At 36.0% G+C, this 13,719-nt stretch overlaps 1 protein-coding gene and 1 pseudogene across 1 annotated transcript in view; both read left to right on the top strand.

Moving 5' to 3' along the window:
- The window catches only part of SLCO6A1 (solute carrier organic anion transporter family, member 6A1), a 114,539-nt gene extending 101,938 nt beyond the window's left edge, over nucleotides 1-12,601 (top strand). Inside the window, exons 12-15 of the mRNA XM_010832005.1 lie at nucleotides 1,792-1,856; nucleotides 4,198-4,335; nucleotides 9,961-10,107; nucleotides 12,540-12,601. Of these exons, the coding sequence (XP_010830307.1) occupies nucleotides 1,792-1,856; nucleotides 4,198-4,335; nucleotides 9,961-10,107; nucleotides 12,540-12,601 (412 nt within the window). The remainder of the gene's footprint in view (nucleotides 1-1,791; nucleotides 1,857-4,197; nucleotides 4,336-9,960; nucleotides 10,108-12,539) is intronic.
- Nucleotides 6,090-7,757, top strand: LOC104982550 (annotated as a pseudogene).
- Nucleotides 12,602-13,719: the final 1,118 nt, after the last annotated feature.

The raw sequence follows: 13,719 nt of genomic DNA, 5'->3' as shown, positions 1-13,719 counted from the left end.
CTATGTAGAGAGTGGGCTGAAAGAATTAAAAATGATTTGGGGGAGATAAGTAAGGAAACTGTTTCATTTTCTTCATGCAAAAAAAAAAATACATGCTTGGAGTAGGTTAGTGGAATTAGAGATTAAGAAAATCAGAGATGGGGAAAAAGTTATTTTTAAAAATCACAGTATTTTATTATTGATTTGATGAAAGTGGGAAAGGATACTCTTTTTTAAGCGTGCCTCATTCTAGATTTTGGGCTTGAAAGCTGCATGGATGATGATTCTAATTCTTGTGATAGGGGGCATGAGGGGGATGCAACTTTTGTGTAAGATAGGAACTGAAGTCTAGAACTTAAGAAAATATGGGCTGAAAATATAAATTTAGAAGTTATCAGAGATATTGGAAACTGCCTGTTCCATTTTGAAAGAGTACTAATACATGTTTTGTTTATTCCATGAAATTCTTAAACCATCTTATCACAGCCTTACCCCTTAGATAAAATACCAAAAAAATTCACTTTACTTCCTTTATATGTCTTTAATGAATCTACTCATAATAACAGTTGAATTATTTTTTATTTAAAAACATTTTAAAATTCTTTAAAAATTGGTAAATTTGGTTTCATATTCCCAGTAGTAAACTTTTGAGAGAAGAGTATGTAATTTTATCAGGTTGATACAGGTGGAGTTATTTTTTACAAAAGAGTCATAAAATACTGTCCAAATGCTGAATTTTAATACACTGAGTCATTTCTAGGTGACAATCTTGGTCATATTTGTTTATTATTCAAGTTCCAGAACAATGAAATAAAGGATATGCATAGGATTTGTTTAAATATCCATTTAAATGTAGCTTTGATTTTTTTACTTTTGAAAATGTTCAAAGATTGATTACTTTTATTTTAGTTTAGTTTATTTTCCTAACTACTAATATGTGACATTATGCATTATGATTTCTTTTTAAAACAAATACTTAGTTTGACCCATACAAAGTACAGAGATCTTCATTCTTTATATATATTTTTAGAAAGTTATTTTTTCATTTATTTCAACTTTTGAATAGTGAGGGTAAAATTTAGATTTCCAACAGAAAAGAGATGGCACTCTCCAGTTAGAACAAGTAAGGTTGAATAAAGTGGCTATTTAAAATGTGGGCAGGGTATAAGGCATCCCAAGTATACAGCTTCAGGTCTCTTACCACCCCACACCCAAGGGGAACAAGGGTGGGAAGAGGAGAGACCTGCAGCGGGGACTGCTTTGCCTAGAGACCCAGTCAACGTGGGAAACTCTTCAGGGAGGAAACCTGGGGCTGAAGACCTTGACGTCACTTTCCTTTCTCACTCTGGAGCACAGCGTTGGCAGAACCCAATCAGTAGCCAGAGGCAAGAGAACCTGCTGATGAAGTCCATTCAAGTCAGATTCCCAAGGCGGAGAGCAAGGGAGAGAAAGGTAGAGGACGAATCTCATGGGTCCAAAAGGAAGACATCTGAGACATCTGCCCCGAAGAATGAAAAATGAGGAGTAGGAAAGGTAGTGCTACACTTTTTCCAGCAAAGACTGGAGCAGAGAGTTTGGGCCATAAATGCTTCCTCCTTGAGAAGTGTAAGAAGTTTTAAAGTTGGTTGGCAAAATATGGGGAAATGGGAAGAGCTGTAATTAATTCAACCAGACTGAATTCTGTCAACTGGCTAAAGATTCTTAGTCTAATGGATGCACAGGGGAAAAAAAAAATTACCCCTGAACCTAGTAAGCATTCTCTACAGCTAATTATAATGCTGTTTTGATGATATCATTGCTATTTGCTTGCAGGATTGTGTCTGACAAACAGCGTCCTCTGGCCATGGGTATGACCTTTGTGATTTTGAGAATATGTGGTATGGATTTTTGGCAATCTATTATTGAATTGAATTGAATTGTTTCTCTTTTGATTTATATGTGTCAACATGTATATATAGAATTTCAAACAAATAATAATGATAATAAGGATAAACTGACAAAACAAGTGAATGGGGAGATGCTTTACAGAATTTAGGAGACAGTATAAAAAGATAATACTTAATGTAAATCCATTTTGTCATATAAAATGTATATTAATTTTTTACTCAACTAGAAGAAAATCTTTTTGATCAGAAATATATTCTTCAAGCTTATACAAATGGTTTGGTAAGCTGAAACAAAGCACATATAACCACAGAAACTATATTTTACATTCTTGCGTGTTTGAGAAATCATTAACCTAGATTAGTGCTTTAAATTTTTTTCATTACCAAAGATACTGTATCTGATGTTTTAAAATATTTACATACAAAGAACAAATTGATTTTTGTGATGGTGATGCACTCTGTACTTCAGGCTTTTTTAAAGTGCAAAAACTAGCTTTCAAGTCCACATGAAGACTATATTAGGAGCTCTGATTCAAGAAGTTGATTTAAAATATTGGTGGGGTAAGGAAACAAGATTAGACTGGGTTGAAGACAAAGACAGACAGTAATTAGGATCAAGAATGTAGAAAAATTTAAATGTGGCTGTAATGGGGAATCTAAGAAATTCTTAGCTCAGTATTCAGAATTCAAAATAGCTATTTTGATTGAGAAAAATTAGATCATATTTTAATGGTGGACAATGATCCAATGGATAAAGATAGATTCTGAATGGTAGAGGGAGCATAAGAAAGAGCAAGGGCACAGTTTCCTACCTCAGAAACGAAGCCAGTGAGGCTGGTACCTTTTTGAATGATAGAGGGTGGGACAAGGTGATGATCTTTTAGATATGACTGTCTCTAGGTCTCAGAAAATTTAAGCAGATGATAGATATTACCTGATTTACATTTAAAAGATAACTTTGCTGCTGGAGAGAAGTATTTATAAAAGATAAATGTGTTTGCTGAAGTCTTAGTCTGAGTTATATTAAATTTGATTCTGGGGGTTGTAATGAAAAAGAGAAATCAACTTATCCAAGATATACTTGGAGTTAGTGTTACAAAGATTTATCATGGATTGGAAAAAACATGGAGGGAAATAGAAAAAAAAAATTGAGTTAATAGGCCTCATTTCACTTTGAGCAATTGTAGACAGAGTACCGGCACTCCCTGGGATTGGGAAATCTGGTGATGGGTAGCTTTCTTTGATAGGCATCAAAGTCATGACACATGAGAACTCACAAGTTCTTAAGCAAGAAGGTTAGTCATTAGATATGTTAGTTCTGAGAACCCAGATATATTAGTTCTGAGAACCTATCTCTAATGTCTTTGGAGTGGTATTTATTTACTTACTTATTCATTTTTTTAAAGATTTCATTCACTTTTATCTGAAAGTGATACTGTTGCTGGGAAGATGTTTTCTCTGTGAGTATACAGAGATTTCCCTCAGGCAGCACACAAGTATGCCTCTAGATTTGGGGTCTTCTGAAGCTAGGGCTGCTATGAACATACCTAAGAATTTACTTTTTCAGTTATTTCTCTCAATATCTTGACACATAACAGACAACACACTGCATTTTAAAACTAATTTTTCAGTCATTGAAAATTTCAGAATTTTAAATCTTTTGGGAGATACATTGGATTCACAAAATCAGTATTTAGAATCTCTGTTTTAAATACTTCCTCTTAAACTTTTAATTCAGAAATTAATAAAAATGTTGAGATGTCAACTAGATCAGGGGTTCTTAACCCTTAGGGCATGAACCAGTACTGTTTGGTGGCCTGTTAGGAACCGGGCCACACAGCAGGAGATGAGCGGCATGTGAGCAAGTGAAGTTTCTTTTGTATTTGCAGTCATAGCCCATTGCTCACATGACCACCTAAGCTCTGCCTCCTGTGAGATCAGTGGTGGTGCAGTAAATGTCACATACTTGAGTCATAGGCCCATCCCCTGCCGCCATCTGTGGGAGGACTGTCTTCCCTGAAACTGGTCCCTGATGCCAAAAAGGTTGAGGACCACTGAACTAAAGAAGAGCATGCATACCATTCTAAGAAGATGAGAATCTGCTAGTTTTTTTTTTTTTTTAATATCTACAAGAATAAGGATTTTCAAAAACACACAATTGTGTTTCCATTTTTTAACAATCCTATTAAAAAATAAATTCTTAGATAATTTAAAATGGTATGTTTAGAGTGATGATGGCTAAGTATATAAGTTTAAGTTTGGGATAAAAATCATTCTGATTCCAGCCTACAGTGTTTTCATGGAGAATTTATCATCATTGCATTTTTGATAGGGACTCTACCTGGACCAGTAATTTTTAAAATAATAAGAGAAACTTCTTGCATCTTTCGGGATACTGAGCGCTGTGGAAGCACTGGAAATTGTTGGATCTATTACAAGACAAAAATGGCCTACCTATTGGTAGCAGTATGTAAGTGATATCTATTGAAGTATGTCAAGAAGTAAAATTGTTTTTTAAAACTTATGGCTGTTTGGAGTAAGGCATAGTCATAATAAACTAAGAACAAGTGGATACTTTAATTATTAAAGAAACCTTATACAAAATATTATATACAAAATATTTTAGAAACTAAATTACTATGGAATTTATGTAAGTATTTGAAATGCTGCATCACGTATAAAGTTGTTTTCTGTTAATTTAATGCAATTAAACATCCAGTGCCCCTGTAGGAGAGTGCGGATGTAGAACACTGCCATCGTCACAGAAAGTTCTGTGCACACCACTGTTCTAGGGCAAAACTTATTCAAGAGGGATCCAGGAATGCTGGGAGCCCACGTTAAACTTTGTGTAATTTTGAAATCCTAAAATTCTGTTTGTACAGTCGTGAATCTGCTATAGAGGAAGACTGTGGCATTCACCAAATCCTCAAAAGTTTTATCACTCAAAAAAGTTAGGGAAAATGTATTTTATCAATCTGTCGGTTCTCTTTGGTAGCAAGGAAATTCATCAACCAACTTCATCAAGTTTGAGTTTTTTGGTAAAATTTTTATAGAAAATATAAAGAAAGAGCACATATTATAAATGTATAGCTGAACACATTTTTATAAAGTGAGCATATGTATCATTAGCACTCAAATTAAGAAACACAGCATATTAGAATTAATACATGAATTTAGTAAAGTTGCTTAGTATACAATCAATACACAGAAATCATGTGCACAACCAAATACAGAAATAATCTAAAAAATGCAATAACATTTAAAAATCAAGTACCAAGAAAAAATTTGTTGCAAGTTGTATAAAACCTCTACACGGATAAATATAAAATTTATTTGAGGGAAATCATAATCTAAATAAATGAAAAAAATGTATCACGATTACAGATAAGAAGATTTAAAAATACCGCCTCTCCTAAATTAATGTATAGCCTTGGTGTGGTCACAGAATCCCAGAAGGAAATTTTTTAATTGACAAGGGAATTGAAATTCATATGGGAAGCCAAAGCGCTAAGATCTATCCAGAGAATCTTAAAGAAGAAACAAAATTGAAAGGTATATGCCACCAGATATCAAAACCTACTATCAACTTGTAATAATCAATACAAAAGGGTATTAGTGCGAGTGTCGGCACATTAACCAATAGAACAGAGTAGAGAACCCAGAAGTAAACCCACACTTGCACACTCATCTGATAATGACAAAGGAGACACTAGGCGGATAAAAAGGTGGTCTTTTAACTAAAGGGTAATAGATTACTTTATATCTCCATATCTGGAAAAATGTATCTTGATCCCTCCCTTACGTTATACACAAAAATCATTTCTAGATGCACTGAAGCAAATGTGAGAGATTAACAGTAGAATATATTCACAACCTTGAAGTAGGAAAAGACTGCATAAAGAAGGATACAAAAAGCACAAGCTATAAAATTAATAAAATTTGATCATCCAAAGAAACAGCTGAGAGACAGAAAAGATAACCACAATGTTAGAAGACAGTGGAAAAAGTAAAAAGGTGAAAAAGAACTAATGTCCAAGATACTTTTTAAAAAAACCCCACAGAACAACAATAAATAGAGGATATATAACTTAATAGAAAAATGAACAAAATGTTGGAAAGAACTCTTTAGAAAAGTGGATAATCAAAGAGTCATAAAACACTTTAACAACGGGTTTGCCTCCAGGACACAAGTGTCTTGAAAACCACCATTAAACCTAACCAAAAATGGAAAAGGAAAAGACCCACATCGACATTGTTGTGTCTTCATTGGACACGTAGATTCAGGGAGGTCTACCACGACTGGCCATCTGGTCTACAAATGTGGTGGGATTAACAAGAGAACAGTGGAAAAGTTTGAGAAGGAGGCTGCCGAGGTGGAAGGGCTCCTTCAAGTATGCCTGGGTCTTGGACAAACTGAAAGCTGAACGTGCATGGTATCACCACTGCTATCTCCCTGTGGAAATCTGGGACCAGCAAGTTCTGTGTTACCATCATTGATGCCCCTAGACACAGAGACTTCATCAAAAACGTGATTACAGGCACCTCCCAGGCTGACTGTGCTGTCCTGACTGTTGCTGCTGGTGCTGGGGAATTTGAGGCTGGCATCTCCAAGAGCGGGCATGAGCATGCCCTTCTGGCCTGCACTCTGGGTGTGAAACAACTAATTGTTGGAGTTAAAATGGGTTCCGTGGAGCCACCCTACAGCCAGAAGAGATACGAGGAAATTGTTAAGGAAGTCAGCGCCTACATTAAGAAAATTAGCTACAGCCCCGACACAGTAGCTTTTGTGCCAGTTTCTGGCTGGAATGGTGACAACATGCCAGAGCCAAGTGCTAACAGCAATCATGGTTCAAGGGATGGAAAGTCACCCGTAAGGATGGCAATGCCCGTGGAACCACCCTGCTTGAAGCTCTGGAGTGCATCCTGCCACCAACTCACCCAACAGACAGACACTTGCGTTTGCCCCTCCAGGATGTCTATGAAGTTGGTGGTATTTGTACTGTCCCTGTGGGTCATGTGGAGACTGATGTTCTCAAACCTGGCATGGGGGTCACCTTTGCTCCAGTCACTGTAATGACTGAGATGAAGTCTGCAGAAATGCACCATGAAGCACTGAGTGAAGCCATTCCTGGGGACAATGTGGGCTTCCATGCCAAGAACGTGTCTGTCAAAGATGTTCGTCATGGCAACATGGCTGGTGACAGCAAAAATGACCCACCAATGGAAGCCTCTGGCTTCACAGCCCAGCTGATTATTTTGAACCATCCAGGCCAGATCAGTGCAAGATATGCACCTGTGCTGGACTGTCACAGAGCTCACATTGCTTGCAAGTTTGCTGAGCTGAAGGGGAAGATTGATTGTTGTTCTGGAAAAAGCTGGAAGATGGCCCTAAATCCTTGAAATCCGGCGATGCTGCCATCGTTGATATGGTTCCCGGCAAGCCCATGTGTGTCGAGAGCTTCTCTGACTCTCCTCCCCTGGGCCATTTTGCTGTGCGTGACATGAGACAGACGGTCGCTGTGGGTGTCATCAAAGCAGTGGGCAAGAAGGCAGCTGGAGCTGGCGAGGTCACCAAGTCTGCCCAGAAAGCTCAGAAGGCTAAATGAATATTATCCCCAATACCTGCCACCCCAAGTCTTAATAGTGGTGGAAGAACGGTCTCAGAACTGTTTGTCTCAATTGGCCATTTATGTTTAATAGCAAAAGACTGGTTAATGATAACAATGCATCGTAAAACCTTCAGAAGGAAAGGAGAATGTTCTGTGGACCATATGTTTTGTGTGTGGCAGTTTAAGTTATTAGTTCTTAAAATCAGTACTTTTTAATGAAAACAACTTGACCAAAAATCTGTCATAGAATTTGAGACCCATTAATAAAGAGCTTAGTGAGAAACCAGTGTCTTCTTTGGGTCAACATTGTAACTCCCTGTAGTACTACTTTGGTAAGAGGTGCTCATAACCTGTTTCTGGTAAAACAATTTTTATATTCATGGGTTTGTATTTCTAGGGTGGTGCTTCAGATTTGTTAAGCTTGTGTTGAGAACTCATCTGTTTTAAGAACATCTTAAAAAGCATCGGTGCAACACTTTCTAGGTTAGGACAGATGAGTAAAGAGTAACTATGTTTTATATGTAAGCTAGTTTGTGAAGTCAGATTTTACAGTATAAAAGCTCCTGCTGCATATAAAATTTTGTATGGTTACATAAATAATAAGTAAATCCATGTCATTTAGATTCCCAGTTATGAGGCTGTGCATTCACATTTATAATATTATTAAGTAGTTAATCTAAGTCGCAGAGAGGAGCTACTCCACGTCTGAGGTCAGGGGCGGTGGCTGAGAGTGCCAGGGATTTCTTTGGAAGGAATGATGCTAAAGCTGAAACTCTAGTACTTTGGCCACCTCATGCAAAGAGTTGACTCATTGGAAAAGACCCTGATGCTGGGAGGGATTGGGGGCAGGAGGAGAAGGGGACGACAGAGGATGAGATGGCTGGATGGCATCACTGACTCGATGGACGTGAGTCTGAGTGAACTCCGGGATTTGGTAATGGACAGGGAGGCCTGGCATGCTGCGATTCATGGGGTTGCAAAGAGTCGGACACGACTGAGCGACTGAACTGAACTGAACTGAGTTAATCTAAAATGTGAGGCTTAGAGGCTGGAAGCTAAATATATATACATATTCATAAAACAATGGAATGGATAAATTGTGATAACATCAACAATGGAATATTATGAAACAGTGAAATTTAAAAGCACACAACTTCATAAAATATGAATCACATAATGTTGCAGGAAAGAAACTAGATGCAAATGAATATGTATTGTATGACTCCACTTACAGAATTTTAACCTGCTATAAATATTCTTCCAAAGCAAATAAGATTAAACTTTTGTTATCAGTGACTTTGAGGAAATATGAGAAGGGTTTCTGGTGTGTTGGCAATGTTTAATTTTCTTCATCCAAATGCTGGTCACGCTATTTAGTTTGTGAAAAATGTATCAAGTGGTACTGTTTTTTAAAAAAATAAGATTGAGTTCACTACAATTAACACAGTAGTTCATATGGTGATGTCGTGGGTGTTCCATGTCAGGCTTTTGATAATTGGGTGCACCTGTGCAAGCCGCATCCAAAACAACTGTAGAAATTCATCCCATGCCCTTTTCGAGTCAGTTTTCCTTCTGCACAGATAAGCCATTTTCATATTTCTATTACAAAACCTTGGTTTAGCCGGTTCTAGAAATTATGAAAATGGAATAGAATATATGCTGGGGGCGGGGCAGATTTCACCTGTCTTGCTTAATGTTACACTTTGGGGAGATTCATCCATGTTACTCTATGCAGGAGTTTGTGCTTTTTAAAAATTTCTGAATACCATTTCATTTTTGAATATGCTATAGTTTATTCATGCTCTTATTAATGGATATTTGGGCTGTTTGCCCTGTTTGGCTGTATATCATAAATAAATGTTTGAAATGTATCATTACAAATGATATAGACTCATTAATGTTTCCTATTTTATCTTTGAAACCACTATAATTTATATTGTTGCTATAAAATATTTTTTACTTTAACAGGGTTATTTGCATCCAAATTTCAAGTACTTTGATATAATGCCTATACTTTTCTGAAACTTGAAAAATGAAAATGAATTTAAAAACTTAAACATAGTCAATTAGTTATTCTAAAATGTTTCTGTTGGCATTTAGAAAATTATATATATTTCAAAAAAGAGTAAAGTTGCATGAAGTGACTTTAAAAGTTTCCAGTTTCCACTGATAATTAGTTTTGAAAGTAGAAATGTATTTTTATGTTTTAGAGTTAATACATTCTGTGAAATAGTAATATACTTTGCATTTTTCTTGGGTCATACATTTAAGAAATCTAAAAAGTTTTACAAACATTTAAACACATTTTCCTTTAAGTAACTTGATATAAGTTTATGACATTACTTACATTCTACAATTGGAAAATTGGTAACTTTAGAGATGAAATATGTTCACCTTTTCTTTGGTAAATATCTTTCTTTCCATAAACATTTTGCTCTACATAAATTGATGCATCTGATGACTGTATTTTTTTTTTTCAAATTCAGGTTTTACTTGCAAAGTAGCTACTATTTTCTTTAATGCTGTTGCATTGAGCCTATATAGAAATCTACCACAGGAAAATAGTGATGTCTTGGCTACAGTTGTGAAGAATCCAAGAGTTAAAAAAAATGAAAGAGAAGAATCAACATTATGTAAGAATTACACAATTGTCAGTCTATCAATGGGATATTATTGGATATTAATAAAATTTAAAATAATTTAATATAACTACATGTTTAATAAGTTCATGTGATCTTATAAGTTTTATTATTTTGAGTATAAAATAATAATATAGTCTATGTTTTGCATTTTTAAAAGATATAACACATATTTAATACTTACAATAGAAAGGTCATACTCTGAAAGAAAAAGATGACATGAAAGTAGAAAATACACAAAAGTTAATTGTAACTGCAGTGATGTCTTATATATTCATTATTGGTCTTTGGTTATGTAGGATTGGGCTTCCCTGGTGGCTCAAATGGTAAGGAATCTGCCTGCAGTGAGGGAGTTGTTCAGTCTCTAAATCATGTCTGACTCTGCGACCCTGTGGACTGCAGCACGCCAGGCTTCCCTGTCCTTCACCATCTCCCGGAGCTTGCTCAAACTCACGTCCATTGAGTCGGTGATGTCATCCAACCATCTTGTCCTCTGTCGTCCCCTTCTCCTCCTGCCCTCAGTCTTTCCCAGAAATAAGACCCCAGTTCAACCCCTGGGTTGGGAACATCCCGTTGAGAAGGAAATGGCAACCCCCTCCAGTAATCTTGCCTAGAGAATTCCATGGACAAAGGAGCCTGGAGGGCTACACTCCATGAAGTCGCAAGAGTCAGACACAACTGAAGAACTAACACGTTCCCTTTTTTGTGCAGAATTATTTAGGTTTCATGTAGTTTATTCTTGCTACTTTTCCTTTGGGCTGTGCATATTTATAAATAATTTTCAAAATAAGACTAGATGTGCCAATCCAGTTCATACAATAAATATTTACATGAAAGTCATATTTGCTCTCCAAAAGGAGACATGTCAAACTATTTAAAAATTAGCATTTTTCCTTTATTTGGTAATGGAAAGGTTTTCTCAGAAAATTTATCCAAACAGTCAGTTGGCCAGTTTACAATACATATTTTCATGCTTCTTTACTATTAGTAGACATGAAATTCAATATGATCATGTACTTCTCTGTTTTACTTAATTTCTTGACTTGAATTTTATTGGTAAAGACTACTGATACCTCAGTTGATATCCATTTTTGTGTTTTTATATTTAATTTTATGATTAATCATAATCATTTCACTTAAAGAAATGTTCAAATCTGAATGCAGAAAACGTGCCAACCATTTGTGGAGTTTTTCTTAAGCTTAAATGTGTTTCAATAGAAAAATGTTGATATAATTATTTCATACATGATTTAATACCTATCCAAATTATAAAGCAATTTTCCAACTATTAAAAAATAAAATTGTTATGAAACAAAAACTTCTCTACAATGTTGCTTTTGTTCTCTTGGGAGAATGAACAACTGACAAAATTTCTCCTTTGTTATTCATATTAGTCAGTGACCCTGTGTGTAAAGGCAGACATGGCCCTATTCATGGTCTTGGCTGGCAGAAGGAAATGTGAAGCAGGGAGTGTTCATATCTTCCTATACGTTTTTCTACCTAGCTGTAACATGTGTTTATGAAAATCTATAAACTTGCCTTTATGTGAAACTTGACTGTTCTCTGTTTGAACCAGCAGGATAGTAGAATAGCTGAGGATCAGAATGTGAAAACAGAAGTTTTTCCTTTAAAGATTCTACAAGATCTGTTGCTGTGCTACATTCAGAAAAGGAAAATCACATGTGATTGCAAAAGTAGTAGAAATGTAATCTGTGGTGATTTGTATTTTCATAATAAAGTACTTTCTTATAAAGTGTTTCTCTTATGTTTTTAATGTATGTAGGATTTTAAACACCAATGTACAGTATAGGTTTTCCTAGAATTACAGGTTAATACTTGTAAGGTATTTATATTCTTTCTTAATATTGTCCAAAAATATTATTTGAAAATTTATGCAAAGAGGAAATAAGATAATAATATTCTGATCCATTTTGAAGGAACTTGTAGTATGTTTCTGTGTTTATGTGTAAATATCTATATATGTATTTTTTGCGTAAGTAGAGTAAAAGTAAAGATTATAACAATTTGGAGAGTAGTGTTAGGACTTCAATTTGCATATAATATTCTGCTACAATAGAACATGTGTTTCTATGCTGCAAACTAGTTCACAGAGGATTGATAGAGAAAATATGACCCCAAAGTCACTGGTTAACACCAATTTAGCAGCTTTTAAAACAATCAGTGGAAGCTTCTCAATGTTAATGAGAAAACCTTAGTCTTAAGGAAAAAGGCCAGCTAAAAATCCTATTGAAATACTTTTCTTTGGAATCAGTTTTGAGTATTTTAATGCTATCAAGGATCAGTACACATTCTAGAGTGTTAATGTATCCAGTGAAGCTGCAACTGCAGATGAAGAAGCTGCAGAGACATTTTTAAATATCAGATTTTAAATTTAAATTTTTGATGAAACAGCTTTCTATTGACAGTTGGTGCCCTCAAGGAACTACTTCTTCAAAGGAGGGAGGTGAGCCCCAGCCTTAAAACTTAAAGTACCAATTGACTGTGATGCTGGGTGAAAATGCTAGAGAGATTTATCTAAGCTAAAATTCATTAAGATTGTGATTATTTTTGTTAGGACTGTGGTTACAAAGTTGCATAGGTTTTTGAATGGTTTACCTCTACAGTATTTTCTCCATCAGCCTAATTATTTTGGGTGCTTGATTTTGCCTGAAGGGACATTTTTAAGCAAAGCCTACTTAATACTGGGCTTCCCTAGTGACTCATTGGTAAAGGAACCACCTGCCAATACAGGAGATGCAAGAGACAAGGGTTCTGTCCCTGCAGAAGGGAATGGCAAGCCACTCCAGTATTCGTGCCTGGGAAATCCCATGGACAGAGGAGCCTGGCAGGCTACAGTCCATGGGATCAAAAGAGTTGGACACAACTTAGTGACTAAACAACAATACCTGGTGTTACAGCAGAGTGCTTATGTTTTAGAATTGATGAGTTTATTTGTGCTCTTTAAGTTGCATTTTCACCAAAGTCTTAATACCTATGACTATCCTGTCTCTTCAATCTTTTTCTTCTCTGGATTCTTATGTAAACTAGATTGATGCTTTCTTGATTTAACATTTAGCATTTAACCTTACATATATAGTCTAGAAAAGCATCAAGGTCTGGTTTATTAACAGAACATTTTCCTTTTCAGCACTAAGAGTTTATTCCCCTTTTCCCCCCAGCTTTAAGATATAATTGACACACAGTACTGTATAAGGTTGGGCTCCAGGTGGCACAGTGGTAAAGAAATTGCCTGCCAATGCAGGAAACACAAGAGCTGGCCTGCAGTAGGAAATGGCAACCCACTCCAGTATTCTTGCCTGGAAAATTCCACGACCAGAGGAGGCTGGCAGGCAGTAGTCCAGGGGATCACAAAGAGTCAGACACAGCCGGGCACAACGCACACTGTGTAAGGTTAAGGTGTACAGCACGATGCCTTGAGTTACACATATGGTATAGTGATTACCACAGTAAGTTTACCGCGGTCACATTCGTCGTCTAATATAGATAAGAAAGAAAGAGGAAGGAAGGAAGAAAAACAAAGAAAGAGCCAATGTTTTTTCCTCATGATGAGAACTCTTAGGATCTTCCCTCTTAACTCTCAGTGAC

The sequence above is a fragment of the Bison bison genome, unplaced genomic scaffold, assembly GCF_000754665.1.
Source record: "Bison bison bison isolate TAMUID 2011002044 unplaced genomic scaffold, Bison_UMD1.0 scf7180017864533, whole genome shotgun sequence".
Classification (NCBI taxonomy): Eukaryota; Metazoa; Chordata; class Mammalia; order Artiodactyla; family Bovidae; genus Bison; species Bison bison.
This window is presented reverse-complemented; position numbering and strand designations above follow the sequence as displayed.